This window comes from Rhinolophus sinicus, chromosome 14 (assembly GCF_057876585.1).
Source record: "Rhinolophus sinicus isolate RSI-liver-muscle chromosome 14, RSI-T2T, whole genome shotgun sequence".
Taxonomy (NCBI): domain Eukaryota; kingdom Metazoa; phylum Chordata; class Mammalia; order Chiroptera; family Rhinolophidae; genus Rhinolophus; species Rhinolophus sinicus.
The window spans coordinates 8465518-8488365 of NC_142514.1; the positions used below are offsets into that span (position 1 = coordinate 8465518).

Here is a 22848-nt window from a genome sequence, read left to right on the forward strand (position 1 = left end):
TAACATTTAACAATCAGACAATTAAAATGTTGTGTTATGAAAGTAGGACCGGAGGGTATTGTGGAAAGTATATAGAAAGGATTTATAGTCCTAGATTTGGAGGCTGGAGGGGCTTCCTAAGAGAAGTAATGTTTAAGCTGAGCTCTAAAAGTTAACTGAAAGGATGAGCCAAATCAAGAGGGAAAGGAGGAGGGGCTGCACCCTAATAGTGAGGATGTTTATTCAGCAGTTGTTTGTTAAGCACCTACTAGAGCCAGGCACGGTTCTCAGTGCTGAACACACACTAGTGAGCGAACAGACAGAATTCCCTGCCATCTTGGACCTTACGTTCTAGTGGGCGGACAAGCAATAAACAATAAACATAATGAGTAAATTATTTCGTATTTGGGACATTGGTAAGGGAAGGCCTGGAGATAGGAGAGTGACCCAACTGGCACAGGGCATACGCTCAGAAATAAGTCTGGGGATAGAAGCAGGGGCCAGATCATTGAAAGCCTGAGACATGCTAAAGATTTGTGGTTTTTTCTATGTCAACAAGGAGTCAGAATGGCACGCTCAGAACTTTCTTATTGGTGGCTCACTCTGGTTGCAGTGTACAGAATGGAGTGGGGTCAAATTGCAGACAGAAAGACCAGTGAGGCGGCTCTTGCAGTAATCTGGATGAGAGATTACGGTGACCCGAACTAGAATAAGTGGCAGGGGTGGGATGAGGGGGTTGGAGAGAAATGAATAGAAATGAAAGCTTATTAAGGAGCAGTCAGTTCAGTCAGATTTAGTGATTGAATGTGAGGATGAGAGAGAGGAAGGAGTCAAGAATGGCCTTCAGGATTCTGATTTGAGCCACGAGGAGGACGAGAGTCCCCATCACTAGCCAATGAACATGCAGCAATTTTCTGGGGAGAATGAAGAGTGGAATTTTGGACTTATTCAGTGTGTGAGATCTGCATGAACATGTCCAGAAGTCAGTGTAAACATGGGTGTGAAGCTCAGGGCAGAGACCTGTGCTGGAGATACGGATTGATCCGGTCATGGTAATTAGAGAACTAAGGAAAAAGGAGAAATGTTGGTATGTAACAGTGAACTAACTCTCTGAGGTAATGCATCAGAATCCATGTGCCTTTTTAAAAACACCCTTCTTTAAGGCAAAATTGAATGCAGTGATTGTGAGTTTTGCATATTTTGACATCAGCGATAATTCTAGATGCCTAACGCTTCCAATGTCTACAGCGTGGCATTTGCCATGTAGACTTAAAACCAAGTTCACTTCACTATTACATAAATTTCACCTTAGCTTTTGAAGCAATTAACTTCCACAGGATTATGGCGCATGCAGTGAGTTTTGACCCATACAAGTGATATGGAATAGGTCTCACTATGGAAGTATGAGCCCACTTAATATGGTGTTTTATTTGACCTCAGATAACAGATTTCTCCCAACGGAAAAGTGACCGTTCATCGTATGAAATGGATGAACTTCCTGTTACTGAACAAGAGCTGCAGAAATTAAAGAATCCAGATACAGAGCAGGAGTTGGAAGTAAGTTTTAAGTATTGCAAATTCATTTATCATAAATTGGGTCAGAATTTGGCTCTGCAGTTTTCTCAGTTTAGACCTCTTTTCTTTATGCCCCAGCTGAATTCTAAATACAGGTGTTGCTTCACAATGTTCTATGTTATCACAACATGAATGTGTGAATATGGTATTTATGTGACAGCTGTAGTTGAATGTAACAAATGTTGCTAAAGTAAGGTGACAGTAAAGAAAGCTAAACTATTTGAATTTGAGCAGGACTAAAGGTGGAGAACAAGCAAAATAGGTGTTTGTTTGTTTGTTTGTTTGTTTGCCCTAGTTGACTCTGATACCTTCCTTTCCCTCCCTGTTTGGGAATTGGAAAGAAAGTGAAAAGTTTAAAAAAGAACATGACAAAGCACACCTATTCGATATTTATTCAGTGATTAAAAAAAAAAAAATGAAATACCTATATGTAAAGCAATGTATTGGATATTATGGTAGCTCAATGAATAACTTATTAAGAGCTTGCATTCCAAACAGGAAGATAGGGTCTCGAACAATTATTTTCCTGTAGTGAAATGTAGAATGTCATCAGTGCTACAATAGAGGTATTATCATATCACTCTGGAGTTCTGGTTATGGGGGGCGATGATGGGATTCAAGCCATCATGTGAATAATAAGACTCTGCTAAGTGATTTTCATCTGTTCAGAGGTAAGGCAGAGGCATTTCAAGCCTTGTATTTCCTTGTACTCTCTTGGCTGCCTTGCGCTGTGGTTTAAACTGTCGGTGTGCCATGTTTTGGTTTCCTTTTAGGTGCTTGTGAAGTTAGAAGGTGGAATTGGGTTGTCCTTAATTAATAAAGTCCCAGAAGAACTGGTCTTTGCAAGTCTTACAGGAATCAGTGTGCACTACACACAGTTGGCAACCAGTCATATGCTTGAACTCAGCATACAGGATGTACAGGTAAGGAGCAGGGGTGCATTGGGAACTTGTTAATCTCCTTGTTTTTGCTGAACATCTAACCAGATCCGGTGTTTGCTGTTCTAGAAACTTCAGTGCTTTGGTGGAAATATCCTGTTGTAGCCTTCAAAAAGTCATTCTATGCATATAATTATTTCATCCTACATTTGTGTCACCAATTTTTCTGTCTAGTAGAATTCTGAATCTAGTAGCTAGTCCCTCAGTAACTTAGTCAAGGTGGCATGGAGGAAGGTGACCCATGGTTCCCCATCTTGCCAATAGAAAAAAAAAAGGAAATCATCTAACCATCGTTTAGGGGAATTGAAGTTCATCACAGGAAGAAAATACAGGGGAACTGGTCTTGTGCTTCTAGCCGAGATGCAGTAACAGGAACCAGATTTACTCTCCAGTGTGAAACAATGCCAAAATCCAGATAAAACAAGGAGTCAGCAGGTTCAAGACACTGGACATCAGACAACAAAAGACAGTGACCAGAGAGGTGGGGGGAAAAAAGAGGCGATCCCTGCAGTGGCCCCAGCTTACTGCCTTGAGAAAGTTTCCAGGCCATGGTACTTGAAGAGAGAATTAGAGTGGATATGTTGAACAAAAAGCTGAGAATCACAGGACCAAGGCAGCTAAACCTGGAAGGAATATGCTGCACAGAAAGAAAACGTGGGAGATCTGCAGAAGGGCCCTGTGAGTCTTAGCAGAGTGCAGCTCAGTGATGCATGTCAGGAATCTACCATCTGACTCATCCAAAAGGATCTCAGGGTAGCATCTGCTGCTCACCCAGGGCTGGAGACGGTGCTTGTTCTCCCCAGCCAGACTGGAAAAACTAATTATATATGGGACATTGAGAAGAGTCCTTCAGAAAGTCTTGCCTCCATGCTGAGCTGTAATTATGCTGAGCACCGCTCCAGACCTACCTACAAATCTTAAAAGGAAGGTCTGAAAGGATAGATCTGTTTCCAAAGAAATTCACTGCTTCACTGAACAAAGCTCAAGATTTAATGGAATATTGAGCTGGCCCGGTGGCTCAGGCGGTTGGAGCTCCGTGCTCCTAACTCCGAAGGCTGCCAGTTCGATTCCCACATGGGCCAGTAGACTTTCAACCACAAGGTTGCCAGTTCGACTTCTCAACTCCCACAAGGGATGGTGGGCTGCACCCCCTGCAACTAAGATTGAACATGGCACCTTAAGCTGAGCTGCCGCTGAGCACCTGGGTGGCTCAGTTGGTTGGAGTGCGTCCTGTCAACCACAAGGTTGCTGGTTCGACTCCCGCAAGGGATGGTGGGTTGTGCCCCCTGCAACTAAACGGCAACTGAACCTGGAGCTGAGCTGTGCCCTCCACAACTAAGATTGAAAGGACAACAACTTGACTTAGAAAAAGTCCTGGAAGTGCACACTGTTCCCCAATAAAGTCCTGTTCCCCTTCCCCAATAAAATCTTTAAAATAAATAAATAAATAAAAGATTTAATGGAATACAAAAATATCCAGCATCCAACCAAGGAGAGTTCACAATATCTGGCATCCTATCATAAAGTACCAGCTGTGCAAACGGGCAGGAAAACACAATATATAATCAGAAGAATAATGAGTTGAAATGGACCCAGAGCTAACACAGATGTTAGAATTTTCAGAAAAGGACATTAAAACTGTTATTATAACTATTCTGCATGTTCAAAAAGTTAAGTAATGACATGGAAGACATAAAAAACTCAACTCAAACTTCTAGAGATTAAAATGAAATGAAAAATATATTGGATTCGATGAATAGCAATGACACGTTGCAGAGGGAAAGATTAGTGAACTTGAAGACATAGCAGTAGAAACTGTTCCAATTGAAATACCCAGAGAAAAATACAGGCATGCCTCATTTTAGTACACTTCACTTTATTACACTTTACAGGTATTGCATTTTTACAAATTGAAGGCTTGTGGCAACCCTGCGTTGAGCATGTCTGTTGGCGCCGTTTTTCCAATAGCATTTGCTTATTTTATGTCTGCGTCACATTTTGGTAATTCTCATAATACTTCAAACATTTTCATTATTATTATATTTGCTACGATGATCTGTGACCAGTGATCTTTGATATTATTGTTGTAATTGTTTTGGGGTGCCACGAACCACCACTCCCATATAAGAATGCATACTTAATTGATAAGTGTTGTTTGTGTTCTGACTACTCAGCCAAAGGGCCATTTCCCTGTCTCTGTCCCTCCCCTTGGGCCTCCCCGTTCCCTGAAACACAGCAATATTGAAATTAGGCCAGTTAATAACCCTGCAGTAGTCTCTAAGTTTTCAAGTGTCTCTCACTTTAAATCAAAAGCTAGAAACGACTAAGCTAGGTGAGGAAGGCATGTCAAAAGCCAAGATATGCCAAAAGCTGTGCCTCCTGAGCCAGTTAGCCAAGTTGTGAATGCAAAGAAAAAGTTCCTAAAGTAAATTAAAAATGTACTCCAATGGACACACGAATGATAAGAAAGCAAAACAGCCTTATTGACGGTATGGGACAAGTTTTAATGATCGGGATAGAAAATCAAACCAGCTACAACATTTCCTTAAGCCAAAGCCTAATCCAGAGCAAGGCCATAACTCTTCAGTTCTGGGAAGGCTGAGAGAGGTGAGCACGCTGCAGAGGAAAAGTTGGGAGCTAGCAGAGGATGGTTCATGAGGTTTAAGGAAAGATGCAATCTCCATAATATAAAAGTGCAAGGTGAAGCAGAGCAGCAAGTGCTGATGGAGAAGCTGCAGCATGTTACCCAGAAGGTTTAGCTAAAATACTTAGTGCAGGAGGCGCCACTAAACGACAGTAGTCAGTGTAGGTGAAGCCTTATCCTGGAAGCAGATGCCGTCCAGGCCGGTCACAGCTACTGGAGAGGAGACGTCAGTGCCTGGGCTCAGAGCTGCAAAGGACCAGCTGACTCTTGTTACGGCTCCTGCACTGGTGACCTGAAGCTGAAGCCAGCGTTCGTTTACCATTCTGAGACTCCCAGGGCCCTTAAGAATTGTGCTGCATCTACTCTGCTTGTGCTCTATGGATGGAGCAGCAAAGCCTGGATGACAGCACATCTGTTTACAACATGTTTTACTGAATATTTTAAGCCCACTGTTGGGACCTACTGCTCAGAAAGAAAGATTCCTTTTAAAAATATTACTGCTCATTGACAGTGCCCCTGGTGGAGCACCCAAGTGCTCTGATGGAGACGGACAACGAGATTAATGTTGTTTTCATTGCCTGCTAACAACATCCTTTGCAGCCCATGGATCAAGGAGTCATTTTGACTTTCAAGTCTTATTATTTAAGAAATACATCTCGTAAGGCTATAGCTTCCATAGATATTGATTCCTCAGATGGATCTGGGCAAAGTCAACTGAAAACCTGTTAAGTATTCACTATTCTAGATGCCATGAAGAATATTCATGATTCGTGGGAAGAGGTCAAAGTATCCATATTAATAGGAGGTTAGAAGAAGTTGATTCCAACCCCATGGAAGACTTTGGGGGTGCAAGACTGCAGTAGAGGAAGTTAACTGCAGATATGGTGGAAATAGCAAGAGAACTAGAATTAGAAATGGAGCCTGAAAATGTGATTGGATTGCCACAGTCTCATGATAAAACTTGGATGGATGAAGGAAGAAAGTGATTTCTTAAGATGGATTCTTCTCCTGATGAAGATGCTACTAACATTGTAGAAATAACAAAGGATTTAGAACATTATGTAAGCTTAGTTGATAAAGCAGCAGCAGGGTTTGGAGAATTCACTCCAATTTTGAAAAGAGTTCTGCTGTGGGTAAAATGCTATCAAACAGCGTCACATGCAACAGAGAAATTGTTTATGAAAGGAAGAATCGATTGATGAGGCAAATTTCATTGTTGTCTTATTTTAAGAAATTGCCACAGCCAACCCACATTCAGCAGCTACCACCCTGATCAGTCAGCAGTCATCAACATCGAGGCAGGACCCTCTACCAGCAAATCACTAATGGCTCAGATGATGGTTAGCATTCTTTAGCAATAAAGTGTTTTATATGTTGTTTTTTAGACATAGTGCTATCTCACACTTACATGCACTGAGAAACCAAAAAATTCATGTGACTCACTTTATTGCAGTATTTGCTTTATTGTGGTGGTCTGGAACCGAATCCACGGTATCTGTGAGCTATACCTGTAATCCCCCCAAAACCAAAATAGCATCAGTGACCTACGGGACAACTTCAAGCAACCTAATATACGGATAATTGGAATCATCAAAGGACAGGAGAGAGAGGAAGGGACAGGAAAACTATTTGAAGAAATTGGGCCATAAATTTTCTAAACTTAATGAAAAGTATAAACTCAAGATGGAAGCAGCTCAAACTTGAAACCACACACACATATACCATGAAGGAAACTACACCAAGGTATGTCATTATCAAATACTCAAAACTAGTGATATGGCATCCAGACTAAAAAAGACAAGTTACGTGCAAGGAACAAAGGTGAGAATGACAACCTCATTGGGAGCAGTGAACGTGAGAAGACAGTAAGCAGTTAAAGTACTGAGAGGAAAACAAACTGTCAACCTAGAATTCTATGCCCAACAAGTATGTCTTTCAAAAACAAGGGTGAAATAAGGACTTTTTACACATAGAAAAACTAAAAGAACTCATTACCAGCAGATCCGCACTACAAAAAATGTTAAGGGACATCATTCAGGCAAAAGGAAATGGTACCAGTTAGAAATCTGGATCTACCCAAAGGGATGAAGAGCACCTGAAACGACAAACACGTGGGGAAGCCACGTATTTCATTATTTTCTTGTTGAAACCCCTTTAAGAGATAATCAACTGTTTATACAAAAATAACAACACTGTATCTTGGGCTCTATAACATGTTAGAGTGAAGTGCATGACAACAATAGCATAAAGTGTGGAAGGGGAGAAATGGCAGTACAGTCTGTAATTTTCTTACCCATGATGTAGTATGGTGTCATTTGAATGGAGACTGATAAGTTAAAGATGAATATTACAAAGCCTAAAGCAACCACCAAAAGAATTACAACTAATAACCTAACAAAGGAGTTAAAATGGAATCATAAAAAATACTTGATTAATCCAAGAAAAGGCAGAAAAAGAAGAAAACTCGGAAAAGAATAGATGGGAGAAATAGAAAACAAATAGGAAGATGGTTGACTTATTCAAACCTATCAGTTAATTAAATGTAAATGCTATAAATACCTCCAATTAAAAGGCAGAGGTTATCAGATTGGATAAAAAAGTAAGATCCAATTATGTACTTCCTATAAGAAACACACATTAAAAATAAACACACTGGGCCGGCCCGGAGGCTCAGGTGGTTAGAGCTCTGTGCTCCTAACTCCGAAGGCTGCCGGTTCGATTCCCACATGGGCCAGTGGGCTCTCAACCACAAGGTTGCCAGTTCAATTCCTCGAGTCCCACAAGGGATGGTGGGCTCTGTCCCCTGCAACTAAGATTGAACACGGCACCTTGAGCTGAGCTGCCTCCCGGATGGCTCAGTTGTTGGTTGGAGCGCGGGCTCTCAACCACAAGGTTGCTGGCTTGACTCCCACAAGGGATGGTGGGCTGCACCCCCTGCAACTAAAATTGAACATGGCACCTTGAGCTGAGCTGCCTCTGAGCTCCCGAATGGCTCAGTTGTTGGTTGGAGTGCGTCCTCTCAACCACAAGGTTGCCGGTTCGACTCCCGCAAGGGATGGTGAGCTCTGCCCCCTGCAACTAGCAACGGCAACTGGACCTGGAGCTGAGCTGCGCCCTCCACAACTAAGACTGGAAAGACAACAACTTGAAGCTGAACAAAACCCTCCACAACTAAGATTGAAAGGACAACAACTTGACATGGAAAATAGTCCTGGAAGTACACACTGTTCCCCAATAAAGTCCTGTTCCCCTTTCCCAATTAAAAAAAATAAAAATAAAAATAAACACACAAATTGGTTAAAAGGAAAAGAAGGGGAAAAGCTATACCAAGGTAACCCTAGTCATAAGAAAATGGGAATGGCAATATCAGACAGAATAAATTAGAGCAGAGTATTCCCAGGGATAAGGAAGGTAATTTCCTAATGATAAAAGAGACAGTTAATCAAGAGGCTATAACAACCCTGAGTGTTTATACAGAGCTGCAAAATATATGAAGCAAAAACTGATAGAACTGAAAGGAGAAATAGACAAATACACGATTATAATTGAAGATTTCATTACCACTCTCTGAATGATTGATAGAACAAATAAGCAGAAAATCATCAAAGATATACTAGATTTGCGAAGCCCTACCAACCAACTAGACCTAATTGATATTTATAGACCACTCCACCTAGCAACAGCAGAAAACATCCTTCTCAAGTGCACTTGAAACGTTTCCAAGGCAGACCACATTTTGGACCATAAAGACAATTCTCAAGAAATTCAAAAGGATCCAAGTCACACAGTATGCTCTTTGATCACAATGGAATTAAAGTAGGTATAACGGAAAAAGAGGAAAATCCCCCAAATATTTGGAAACTAAATAATACCCTTCAAAATAACCCATAGATCAAAGAAGAAATCAAAGTCGAAATTAGAAAATATTTTTAACTGAATGAAAATGAAAACAGCATATCAGAATTTGTGGAATACTGCTAAGCTGCTAAACAGCAACAACAAAATAAACCCAAAATAAGCAGAAGAAAGGCAATAATAAAGATCTCAGCAAAAAATCAATGAAATAGAAACCAGCAGCTGTAGTAGAAAGAAATCAAAGCTGATTCTTTGAGATCAATCTGATCAGGAGAAAACAGAGAAGGCACAAATTACCCGATGAGGAAAGGGAGAGGTGCCAGACGAGTCACAGCATTGACATTTCTCTGGGAATGGGGCTTTTGGGGGTGCTGCAAGCTCTTTCTGGCCCCTCCCCCCGGGCTGCCAGGCTGTTTTTGGTTGCAAGGCTGTTGAGTTTTGAGGCCGCTGTGGACCTGGGGAAGATGAGTGAGAATTACAAGTGAAAATGCCACAGAGCTCACTGTTCTTCCTGAGTTTCAGCTCATTTTCTCGAATTACTGCAAACTTTTGATTCACTTTCAGACTTTTGAAAAAGTGGATTATGACAGTTTTTACCAGAGTTCTGTTGTCATGCTATCAAGACAGCTCCTCTCTTTATGACATAATTTTTACAATCCTTCTCCTGTCCAACCTCCACTGAGACTGAAATGCTATTATTATTATTGGTCTTCAGTGAAATTATATTTTTCCGGCGGCTGCTGAGATAGAGTCAGATGGCAAGGGGACTTTCTGAGTGGCCAGTGTATTGTGAGGCCCCACTCAGAGGTCAAAAGGAGAACTGAGCAACTTGTCTGTTTCTGTTTGCTGCTTTCTCGTGTCCTAGGTGGACAATCAGCTCATCGGTACCACTCAGCCCTTCATGCTCTACGTGACTCCCCTGAGCACTGAGAATGAGGTCGTTGAGACGGGCCCTGCCGTGCAAGTGAGCGCAGTGAAGCTCCCCAGTAAGAGTGCGCTGACCAACATCTACAAGGTAGGCCGCTGGGGTTGGACGGCGGAGGCTGATTTGTTCTCTCAGCCACGCGTCAGCGCAGTGGTGCAGGGTGCAGGGGGAAGTCGTCCTGTGGGCTCAAGTCACATGTGACTTCATAAATTGGGTAGAGGAATTGACAGGAACTCCTCTTAGCACTTTATAGTCTCAACTGTGTGTTCAGTGGCCTTGCAGGTGGTAGTAGTGAATCCAGAGGGTCCAGAGGCTGTATTCATCAGAGTGAAGAGTCTGTAGGAAAGCATAGCACCTTTTAGATTGGTCAGGACCAGGCATGATCCAGGTGTAATCCAGAGACTGTTGGAAAAATGGGGAGGTGGGATCTGACCTTGGGGCCCACATCCTCCTATGGAAGCTGCCACACCATTTACTAAAGCAGACAAGTTAAAGTGATAGACCTTCTTTCTTAGAGAAGTCTCTGTGTACAAGCCAGCTGTTACAGCAGCAAATTCTGGAAGAGTGGGTGCTAAGAGGTTGCTGCCCATATTTCTGGTCCTTTGTTACGGGTGTCAGTGAGGCCAAGCCTGCATGTGGTTCAAATCCACAGGCCCAGTCCCAGTGCTCCTTAAACTAGCCGCCAGCCATGTGAGCTCAGGACCGTAGCGTTCACCCACCACCGTGCATCTGAAAGTGTCCTCCTGACCAACAAGACACAGGTGCCCTGGGAACCAAACAGCAGGTTGCTGAATTGTCTACTAATCTTCTGGAACTTTTAGCTAACTGTAACAATGTAGATAGAGAGATGAGCCAGAAATAATTTGGCAATATGACGAAAAAATCACCTGAGTAAAGAAACCATGTCATGTCATCGGGGTCTTAATGACAGAAAAACTTAATGAAGATATTTTCTAGTGTTTATACTGTAAATCAGAATTTCTTTTTCTCTAGCATCTGATGATCACGGCTCAGAGATTCACGGTGCAAATTGAGGAGAAACTGCTCCTGAAGCTGCTAAGTTTCTTTGGCTACGATCAAGCAGAATCAGGTAATGTTGAATGTTTTAGGTTTGTATCTGGGAATTGGCCCAAGGATGGCATTTTTTAGCCTGCTTGTGAAAATAGGTATTTTGGGGTGCCTGATAAGCGCCCTTCCCACTTTGTAGTCTGAGCTAGGAAGCTAAGGTTTGTGTTTCAGGTCTCTTTCAGAGTGTGGCTTGTTGACAGATTGAGGTATACCTGTGCATGAAGGAAACCTCTCAGAGGTGTCCTGGAATGCCCAGTGCTAAGCCTTTGGGAAGCGGTGTGCTCTTCCTCTTTGTTTTGTGTTTTTTGATTCATCTACTCCAGGATGACAAATGATGTTAGTTATTGAGCAAACCACTTCATTTCTTAACCTTTGTTTATTAATCAGACTCGGCCAAGAATCAGAAATCCCTTTGGCAGTTCCTTTGGTTTAGTTGAGGAACAAAAAAAAATTGGCTAGCCTCAACTCCTTAAGTTTTAACATTCGAACCTTTATGCCTCGCAAAGGTTTTTAGTTACTTTACTCTTCTTCGGAGAGGGGGGTAAGATAAGCTGTTGAAATACAGTAGTACCTCGGTTTTTGAACGTCTCTGTTGATGAACATTTCGGTTTACGAACGCCGTAAACCTGGGAGTAAATGTTTTGGTTTTTGAACACGCCTCAGAAGTCGAACATGTCGCTCAGCTTCCACTGAGTGCAAGATCCTGAGGCCTAGCTGTCGGCTGTTTTCGAACATTTCAGAACTCAAACAGTCTTCCAGAACGGATTACGTTCGAAAACCAAAGTACCACTGTACCTAAATTTTCTAGCAGTGCTACAGAAATAATTTAGCTGTTGTCTTTTTCTAGATTTCTCATTATGGCCTTTGCAAGACTGTATACATAGCCTGGAAAGAAGTCAGTGATGCTTAGTCTTTTCAAAGTAAATATTGAGCCTGAAGAAATTATAAGATACAGACTTTTATGTTTATTTCCCGTGTTGACTAGTGGAAAAAAACACACACACCAGAATGTGTGTACATAGGTACATGCATACACACAATGCAAGAAAAATATTTTTGCCTTTTTCATCCCAGACTTAGAATTTAAGCTCTACGTGTATTTGGGACCAAGAGCAAGATGCTGTCTGTTTAATGCTGTGTTTTCCACTTTGGGTTGGAATGCCGGTGTTTATTTGTATTTAGACAGCAACTTGAGAGCCTGCCTGCCAGGTATCTGTTCTCTTGGTTCCTTCCTGAGAAGTTTTACTTTAAATTTGATTAGATGCGATTTTCTTGTAAATTGCTTTAAGTAAATTTCTCCCCAAGCATCGTAGAGTGGATTTAGACTTTTGTAAAATTCTTGCTTGCCTTTCATTGGAGTACCTCCCCTGTTTTCTATAGCTATTTCTGTTTCCTGACTACAGATAAACAGGTCTCTTTGTTTTGTTTTGTTTTCTATTCCTTTTTTCTATAAATAGAACTAAATAGCTTACAGTATAAATTTGTTTGCTAAGTAGATATGTACGATCCCTTTGGTTTTATTTGTAAGACACATGAAGCCAAGTGACAAAAAGCTGCCCAAATAGATGGGGGTACAGCTTGGAGTCAGAGAGCACATTGCTGTGTGTTCGTCCATATTAATCTTTTTTGTTTCATGAGAGAACAAGGGAAAAATCTGCCTCAACTATGCCACTTAAATGATGTCCACCCTTTGGGAAAGAGCATGCTGCTTGTCATAGCCTGCAGCCTGTTTCTTTTTAAGGCATTATGTTTTGTTCATAGTCATTATTTATTGGTCATGTTGTTCATTATGGTTCAGTTAAACTACCCTCCAAGTACTTATTTGGATATGATCTTATGAAATAAATTTAGAAAATCTAGGTCATTTATAATAATAATAACAAGAACAACACCATGGTTTCTAGAAAACTTGTTGCCATCAAGCACACCCATGGCCTCTGGCTTTCCCACCTGGATTGTTTTTTCCGAAGATGATACCTGCCAGATGGTATGGAGCCAAAAATCAAAAGATTAAGCTGTAGAGCTTTTGGTGAACAGCATAAAACAGACCTGCTTTTACAAAGTAGTGGCATCAAGATGTTGTCCGTTTTACTGAGCCCCGAAAAACTAAGTTTAGAGACAGAGATGTTTGCAGTTTTCTATGAATTTTTAAAAATGTGAATCAAGTATTTGAATCATGAGACTTCAGGAGATTGATTTTTTATAAAACAACTCTACCTTTGTACCAGAGGTGGAAAAATATGATGAAAGCCTCCATGAAAAGACCGTTGAGCAAGGTGGAACACCAATTCGATACTACTTTGAAAATCTCAAAATCAGCATTCCCCAGATCAAGCTAAGTGTGTTCACCTCCAACAAGCTGCCCTTGGATCTTAAGGTGAGCTGATATCTGAATAAGTTTTAAGAAATGACTTTTCTTTGGAAAAGAATGAATGTATTTAGTATTTGCTTTTTCTGTTCAGCATCATTTATACCAGATATTTTTACAGATTTCCTTTTTTAGAAGGTTTATTGACTCACATACATATGTATATATATATGTCTCTTTCATTGTTTAAATGTTTAAGTATGACTTTGCTAAAGATTAAGGAGTAACAAAAGAGAGTAAACAGAGAATTACACTAAAATCCGTCCACCCTCTGCTTAGCTCTTGGCTTATCTCAATGAGGTGAACGCCTCCTTTCCTAGGGCCACTCCCAGACTCAAGAGGAGAGCTACAACCAAGACAGAATCTTTCTTTTGTGCCCAAGACCTACGTGCCCTCTAAGTGTCCACCTCATCTTGAATGGTCGACACTAGAAATGTCTGCCCCATTGAAGGAGGTCTCGGCCGCACACCCACTACGCACAGAGCTGTGACCTCGCCTACCCTCATAGCAGGATGTAACGTTCCTACAAATCATCTCGGTACATACCTGACAGATAGCCTGAATACCATTGTCATTTTTGCAGTAAAATCTCTTTTTAAAACAAGGGATGGGGCTGGGATTCAAGCCCAAGTCTGTCTGACTCCAAAGTCTCTGTTTTCCTTCTATTCTGTGCCGCCCCCTAGAACTTTAGGAACAGAATTTTAGAGCCATGAGAGTCCTCGGTGACTCCCTTTTCTCACTGAGCAGGGTATTGGAATTCGTAGTGTTCTGTCACTCACGCCTGTGTAGGGAGCGAGAGGAGCACGAGTGGGAGCCACGTGATTGTTGGCCAGCCTTTCCTTAGGTTGAGTCTAAATCCGCCTCTGTGCAGCTTGCACCCGTTGCTTCTGGATCTTCTTCTGATAGTAATCAAGGCACCCCTCCACCCAGTACCCACCATCCAAGACTTTGCCACCGCCCCGTGTGGCCTCCTTTCAGATGCTGCAAGAGGGTCTCTTTCTGAACAGGAATAGCTAGAGATATGAGCAAATAGGTAATAACCTAGATTCATAAACTCAGATGCCTACAGGGACGGACTGTCTGGCAGTGCAGGGAGCTGAAGCGGTGCTTGGGGCCCCTGGGCCACACTCATCTGAAGGGGGCAGCGCAGCACAGCCAGTTGTGGGGGGAGGGATGTGAACCCCGTGTTGCCAGATCTTCAGATTTTTAAAGTGAAGCCGGAAATCTGGATTTTTATGTGGAATCTCCTGGTTTTTAAACATTGGCAACCAATTTGAGTTTTTTTTAAACCTTGTGGGCCTAACAAAACACATGTGTGGGCCTCATGTGGTCCACAGTTTGCCAGCTCACAGCTTCTAAAATAGACTTACAGGTAACGAGACAGTAGTCTGGTCAACATCAGGTCCTATTTGGATAAGGACAGGCCAGGGGTGACTGCTTGATTAAGGCACGCACTGGGGCTGAGCAGTTGGGCGTGCTGGTCGGGACCAGGGGAGCAGTAATTGCTCCTGCAACCATCCTGAGAACAGTGCACGGTGCCCTTCCTGACCAACTGTCCTGTCTGCTTCATTTGCTTTAATTTCATGTTTCCCAGGAGACTGAAGCTATTTATAATTCACATGGGAGTTGGGGGAAAACCATGGGAAAACCACTATCTTGCTAATATCCACAAGTATCCACTTGACTTATGTGACCCTTTGGAATGGGTTTGTTTGATAAAGTATATATTCCCCCAGAACACTTGGCACTCGCCCAGCAAACCAGTGTTAAGCATTTCCTGAGAGTTAAGGACTTCTTGTTTTTTAAATCATCTTACTAAGAAACACAGACACCTAAATATGCCTTTCAAATTGCTCCCAGCAGAAAACTTCCCCCAGACTGACAAATGCAGTATGATTTTCTCCAGTTGAGGTAGCTCCGGACCCTGTTACATGGCATTGAACGTACGCGCTGCATACAATAGACTGGGAATCATTGAAGGCGAATGTTTCATTTGGCACGATGCTTAAGGAATGTTTTCAAGGCGTTTTTCAAATGATGAAGTAAATTCAATGGAGCAGCTACATTATGAGGTGCGGGGCGGGGCCACTCGGAATGGGGTCCATTAATGTTTCAAGCAAGGTGCTGGGAATTGGAACTTTAGAGTTAAATTCTCAGCTTGTGGAAGTCACCGTTTCACTGTCTTGAGTTCTCCTAGTGGAGTCTGGGACTCATAAAATAATGTCATTTATTCAAAGAGTTTCCTAACAGAGTAATATCTCCTTATGAGTCGCTCTTCGGAAGAGCAACATGCTCTTTGCAATGAATATGTAATGCCTCAAAGTACGTGCGTAGGGAATGGAGTTCCATCCCGGAGCAGGAATCACAAGTCTGCCTGAAAGGTAACGGTGTCTTTGGTATTGAAGGAATAATTACCTCGATTCCCTTGACTCCAGGCCAGAAGCGAATCTGTCAGAAATCTCCGAGCAGAGTCTCTTCTTCAGGTTTATGCTGAGGGTACGTTACTGCCAGATACAGTGTCTGTTCAGGACTCCAGGCGGTTTCACATCTGCTGTCTCAATTGGGTTCTTTACTCTGTGATGGAAGGAGGGGAGATAATCGTTCGTTTCCACAAATTCAGAGTCAGAAGCACAACATCCCGCCCCTCCCCCTATTCCCTCCATTATTCTCCCAACTTTGCCTGTTTAGAGAGTAGCAGAGCAATAGCGAAAATGCCAGGTAGCTTAAGTGTTGCTTTGGGTTTTTTTTAAGATCAAAAGAGGCCAGGAGCCTTTAAAAGGTTTCACAAGGTGGCCTACAGCAGTTCTTTTCCCATTTAGAGCACTGGGGTATTACAAAAGAAGGGCTTTAATTGAGCAATCTAGTTTGGAAGAAAACCCACATTTTAATGGTCAGAGAGCAAGAGGGTGGGGGTGAGGGGGAATTTCAAACAAAGACACTATTTAAAAAGCCTAAAACTGTCTTCTCAAAGGCTTGAAATAATTTGTTGGGAAACTTCAGACCCTTTACTTTTTTCCTCCCCTTCCTAAATAAAAACCAGATTTGTTAAAGGAAAAAAGATCCAGTATTGTTAATTGTATTTCAGAAAGTGCCAGAGAGGGAAATATCCCTGTAGTTTTAAACACCGTCCCAAGAGGGAAATGGGCAAATACCCTGCTTCACATAAACAGTCTCTATGTACCATAAATAAACCTTTAAAGAATGAATTCCAGACAGCTTTGTTTAGTGCAGGATAAACTAAGAAAGGAGAGGACGTGGCCCAGGGACTGGCTTGTGATCTGAGACCTTATGGCATATGGACAGGTATTTCTTCTTTCAACTCTCTAGTTTCTGGAAGACTTCAGCAGTTTTTGTCTGGAGGAGGTAGGGATAGACAGTTTCTTATTTTTATTAGGAACTTATGAGCACAGATTGTTTTCTCCAGAATCCATTTTATGACAGGAAACTGCTACTTGAGTAAATAAGCAGCAACTTTGTATACTACTGTATTTGATTAGTCCTTCAGTTACTCTAAGAAAAAGGGGTTTGTCTCTTTCCCTCTCATCGCTTCTACTTCACCCAGAACAGCCTGAAGGTGGCAGGATAATTCGTACCAATAGCTTTTGCTCAGCTTTTTCAAATGTGGGAGGCCCCAGACTCGTCAATGACTAGATAAAGATTATTTTTATTGAAGCCCCAGAAGATGTCCTTGGTTTAGATAAAGCACATTAACCATTCAGAAAGGGGTGAGGGTTTTAACAACTTCCTGATACAGGTTTCAGAGTCTTTGCTGCTTGCTCGGTGTGGTTCCTCCTCTTCAATGTTTGGTTACCATGAGGAAGTTGGGGCAGAAAGCTTTTTGCCTTAAGCCTTTGTTTTGATCTTGTTTCCTCTTCTTGGGAAGAAAGTAATGCTCGGAGTCGCATTGACAAAACAAACTGCTGAGCTGTCAGTACCTGGCTTTCCGGCATGTGTATTGTGTGGCTCTGAGCAAAGCAGTTAAGCCTACAGGGCCTCAGTTTCTCTGTCAGTGAAAAGAGGAAAACAATGCGTGCTTACTGCTTCATCCTCACTCACTGTGTGGATGGGTGAGGCGTGCGTGAATGTATAGCTGAAAGTTTTTCAGGAGAAATAATATAATCCTCCATTCTGGTCTCCATGCTTTCCACCTAATAAATAGATAGTGACTACTACGAAAATGAGCCTGTTCAAGTCTAAGAGCTACTAATAACTCGCTACGCTACCATCCTCTTAACGTTTCTTTGGTTTTATCTCTTTTAAAAATGAGTGTTAGGCCGAATTAGCGGGTTAGGCTAATTTGAGGATGCTCTTACTCTCTAAAATGTTTTGTTCTGAAATTATTTAGTAGGAGGTCGCAAATGACTTCCCAAGGCACCAAATCCAGTGGCCGGTTTTCTGTCCTTATCTTTGTAGGTCCGTCAGCCATTTGATATTGCTGACCTTGCTGACCTCCCTGTTCTTGACATCTGTCCTTTCCGGTTCTCTTCCTACCCTTCTGTTTCTTTCCTTGTCTTTTTCACAGTGTCCTTTTGCTTCTCCTTCTTCTCCTAATCCATATGATTTAGGACCCCCCCTTTTTTTTTCTCTAAACTAAACTGTCTGGTCATATCACTTGTTCATAATATTGGTCTTTCACGTCCTCTAATTTTAGGAGCTCTTTATGTGAGTTTTATCTTTGATGTTAGTTGCAAGTATTTTTTCTTTGATTTTTCATTCGTCTTTTTACTTTGCTTTTGGTGTGTGTGTTCTAATCATACAAAAGCTTTCTATTTCTATGTTGTCAAATTTATCAGTCTTTTGCCTCTTTGAATCTGAATTTTGAGTCACAAAAGGTTCCCCACTCTCTGGTGTTAGAAAGTGTCATCTGTGTTTTTTTCAATTATATTATTTCATTTCAATTATTAACATACTCTTGTTCCAATAAAATTTGAGGCAGCCTCTGAAAATACATGCTAAAAGATTAAAAAAAGGAAAATTGGATATTCATTAAATTGCACATGAGATTTTAATATAAAGGCATCTCAATTCACTGGGGAATACATAGATGTTTTAATAAGTGCTGTTAGACTAACTAGATAACGAAATGACAAATGTAAAATTAGATTTATTATTCACACTCTACATAAAGATCACTGCTAAGAGACGTACAAACATTACTAGCATGAAAAAGTGTTTTCCTATTCAGAAAGAAGAGTATTTGGCATGTTCTCTAAAATTCTTGAAATATCACTTATGTTAAATAAAAATACAATTGGAAAAATAAAGCATATCCAGAAATTGTTAACTGGCATATAGCAGACCCAGACCAGCTGAGAACTACAAGAAAAGCTAGATATAAAAAACCCAAAAATCTGTTTGAAGGTATTGGAAAGCTACCAAGACAGCCAGGACTTGAGGGTCCAAGATTTATGCAAGGAGGGAAACTTGATAAGGTGAGCCCAACGTTTACTCTGCTTTTATTCTTGAGACATTTCTAATTTGTAAGTGGTGTGGGGAGAAAGGTAGGGAAGTCAAGCAGAAAGCTGCCAAAAGGCAGAGAATCCAAGTAAAGCTTTTGGCAATCTCATGGGGCTGGCAAAGCAAAAGTTGGACTTCGTTGCTACTAAGAGAGCTGGTAATTGAGGGGCTGATATCTTTAGAGAATGGATAGGCAGAAAAGAGACCCCAATATGCTGAGCCGCTTTATTTCTTGAGGCAGATGCCAATTTCTAAGTAACCTAGTCGGACAGAAGCCAAGCAAAAAGTGGCAGCCAAGAAGCTGAAGAGCTCAATAGACCTTTTAGCAGTTTTATGGTGTTGGGGAGAGTAAAAGTAGAGGAATGGGATTGGTTTGCAGTTGAGACCACGGAAGGACTGTATGAGGCCTTATAAAGACTAAAATCTAGCCTTGAGAAAGCCCCAACCCTCATTGGACTAAGCCTCTTTAACTGCCTGCCAGAAGCTAAAGACTCATCCAAAGTCTTTGTAAGTTTTCCTATAAAATGTTCGCATTCAGTCACAAATTCCCAGGCCTACCAAGAAATAGGAACAAGAGAAAAAATAGACACTAGAAACAGACCCTCAGATAAACCAGATGTTGGTGTTATCGACACAAACTTTAAAATAACTACAGATGTGATTAAGAAGTTTACTAGAATACTATAGTTTATATTTTGAAAACAAATAATAAAAGAAAATTATGGACCACAATTTTTTCATGAACATAGATGAAAGAAATCTGAACAAATTATTAGTAAATCAAATATAGCAATGTATAAGAAGGAAAATACAACCAAATTGGTTTTATTCCAGAGATGTAAGTTTAGCTTAATATTTTCATTTCACCACATCAACAAAATGAAAGAAGAAAAAAATATGGTTATCTCAATAGTGGCACAAAAGCCTTTTGACAAAATTCAACATCCATTTATGAGAAGAACTCAGCAGACAAAAACTAGAAGGCAACTGCCTTAATCTGGTAAAGTATATCTATACAAAGCTATTGCTGACGTCATACTCAGTGTTGTATATTGAAAGCAAGGAAGGATGCCCATTATCACCACGTCCGTTCATTTTTATTCTGGAGATCGTAGCCAACGCAATAAAGCTAGAAAGATTAAAAAAGAAATAAAAAGTATAAGAACTGGGCAGGAAAATGAAACCTTTGTTATTTGTAGAGAACATGATTCTGTACCTAGAGAATCTAAAAGAATGTACAGACAAGTTATTAGAATGAATAAATCTAGCAAGGTCACTGGAGACAGTGTACAAAAATCAATTGTATTTCTACATGTCAGCACCAGTTCTAGAGAAAAGGAAAATTTGAAAGATGCCATGTATAATAGCATTAAGAAAACTTCACCTAACAGTATCTATTACTGTGTAACAAATTACCCCAGAACTTAATGTCTTAAAACAAGCATTTTACTTGTTCACAATTCTGTGGGTCAGCAGTTTGGACTGGACTTAGCTGGGAGCTTCTTCTGCTGGACTCACCTATGGTTATTCACGTGGCTACAGTCATCGGGCAGTCAACCGAGACTGAATGGTGTAAGATGACTTACTCTCATGTCAGGCGGTTGGCGTTGCCAACAGAACCTCCTTCCACATGGCCTCAGCTTCTTCACCTGGTGGAAGCACCAGAAAAGGGCAGAGCAAAAGCTCCGAGATCTCTTGAGACCTAGGCTCAGAGGTCACAAAATGTTATTAATTCTGCTGCATTTTATTGGCTGAAGGAAATTACAAGGTGAGTGCAGATTCAGTGGAGGGGAAGTAGACTCCACTAACGGCAGAAGATGCAAAGAATTTATGGACATCTTTAACCTACCACAGGTACCTAGGAATAAATTCAACAAAGGGTGCATAAGACCTCTACAAAGAAAATAATTAAACATTATTTAGAGAATTTTTTACAGACCTGCATAGTTAAAGGGACATACCATGTTAATACATTGAAAGATTCAATATTGTAAAGTTGTCATTTCTCCTCAAATTGATTAGGATAAAGGATTATCTTTTCAATTTATATTACTTAGTCAATTAGATATCCATCTGGAAAAAATGGATCTTGACCTCTGCTTCACACTGTATGTAAAAATCAAGTCCAGGTAGATTATAAGTTTAAATGTGAAGAGTAAAACAATAAAAATTCTATAAGTAAGCCTATGAGAATATCTTTATGACCTTGGTAAAATAATAATAATAATAACAATAATAATAATAATAATAATAATAATAATAATTTCTTGACCAGGACACAGAAAGCTCTTAACATAAAGATTGGTAAGTTGGATTTTATTAAGACTAAGACTGTCTGATCATCACAAAACACCATTCAAAGGGTAATAAGTCACAGAATGGGAAGAAATATTTGTAGTAATACATCTATTCAACAGAGGCCTTGTGTACAGAATGTATAAGAAAAACTCCTAAAGAGCAATGAGAGAAAAAAACAGACAACCCACTGCCAAAATGAGCGAAAGACTTGAGTTGGCACTTCACAAAAACGATATCCAAATGGCCAGTGTGCCTATTAAAAGGGGCTTGATGGAAATTAAAACCACACTGAAATACCATTACTAGCATCAGAAATTTTTTTTTTGGTAAGCTATATGTACCAAGTGTTGATGAGGATTTAGAATAACAAATTTCATAGACTGCTGAAGGGAGCGTAAACCAGTTGAACAGCTTTGGAAAACTGTTTGGCAGTGTATGCCAGGGTTGAACGTGTATATTCTTTATGACCCAGCAGTTCCACTCCCAGGTATACAGTCAAGAAAAAATGCGTACAGATGTGCCTCAAAAGACAGGCTCAAGTATGTTCATAGCAGCATTATTCATAATAGCCAAAAAATGGGAAACAGCACAGCTGTTCACCAACAGCAGAGGTTATGTAGTGTCTTATATTGGAATATGATATAGCAGTAAAAATTAAGAAACTGCAGCTGTATGCAACAACCTAGTGAATCTCACAAACTTAAGGTTGACTCTAAGAAGCCACATACAACAACGTACATACCGATGATTTCATTTCTATAAAATTCAAAGCAGGAAAAACTGATCTGTGGCGATAGACGTAGAATAGTGGTTCCTTAGGAGAAGAGGGAGTAGTGAATGACCCGGAGTCGGCGAATGGGGAGGGGGTGCTTCCACAACGGGATAATAATGTACTTTCTGGTCTGGATGGTGGTTCCATGGTTGTGTTCACTTTGATAGTCATTGACCTGTGCATTTGATTATCGCACCATTCTGTGTGTGTGGTATATTTGAGTCAAAAAGGTAAACACGACAAACGTAGGTACAAAACAGATCAGAAAGAATTATGCTGTGAAGCTAGTAGTGTTTATTTCTGTGTGATATATGTTACTTGGGATGATTATATATATGTATACATATTTCCTCGTATTTCACTTATATAATTACAGGGAAAATCCTTGTTTATAAAGATCAAAACCCCAACTCTCATGGGAAAGTTGACATGACTTGTAACTGTCATAGAATCCAGAATTACAGTACCCTGGAAGGCCAGCATATGGCTAAAGCATGTCGTTTTCTTTCTTCCTTGACTAGGCCCTAAAAAGTACTTTGGGGTTTCCACTGATTCGGTTTGAAGATGCTGTGATTAATCTGGACCCATTCACTCGGGTGCATCCCTATGAGACCAAGGAGTTCATCATCAATGATATCCTCAAACATTTCCAGGAGGTGAGCTTTGGGCTGGAGCACAAGCAGAATGTTTGTTTGACTTGTTTGCAGATTTTGGTTACTAAGACCTTACTATGGAGAACCCAGTTAAACGTTTCAGCTCTGATTGTTGAGTTATGGGTCAGGTCGCAGCCCATGAAGCTTGTACACATCATGAAAATCCCAAAACAGTGCATTTGATTTAGTGTGAGCTGTGAATGTTGTCCCTCAGAACTAGTCTCAGGGGCTTCCACTACATTTGTCACAACTCTTATGGGTTTCACTGATGCTTTGATGATAACAGAGAATACTGTGAACGCTTTATTTACCAGGC

The 22848-nt window shown here is 40.8% G+C and overlaps 1 protein-coding gene across 12 annotated transcripts in view; it reads left to right on the forward strand.

Moving 5' to 3' along the window:
* The window catches only part of VPS13D (vacuolar protein sorting 13 homolog D), a 236731-nt gene that overhangs the window by 131556 nt on the left and 82327 nt on the right, over positions 1-22848 (forward strand). For all 12 annotated transcript variants that reach the window (XM_074334033.2, XM_074334026.2, XM_074334029.2 and 9 more), the window contains 6 exons: positions 1420-1536; positions 2328-2477; positions 9857-10006; positions 10910-11006; positions 13213-13361; positions 22401-22535. In XM_074334033.2, coding sequence (XP_074190134.2) covers positions 1420-1536; positions 2328-2477; positions 9857-10006; positions 10910-11006; positions 13213-13361; positions 22401-22535 — 798 coding nt within the window. The remainder of the gene's footprint in view (positions 1-1419; positions 1537-2327; positions 2478-9856; positions 10007-10909; positions 11007-13212; positions 13362-22400; positions 22536-22848) is intronic.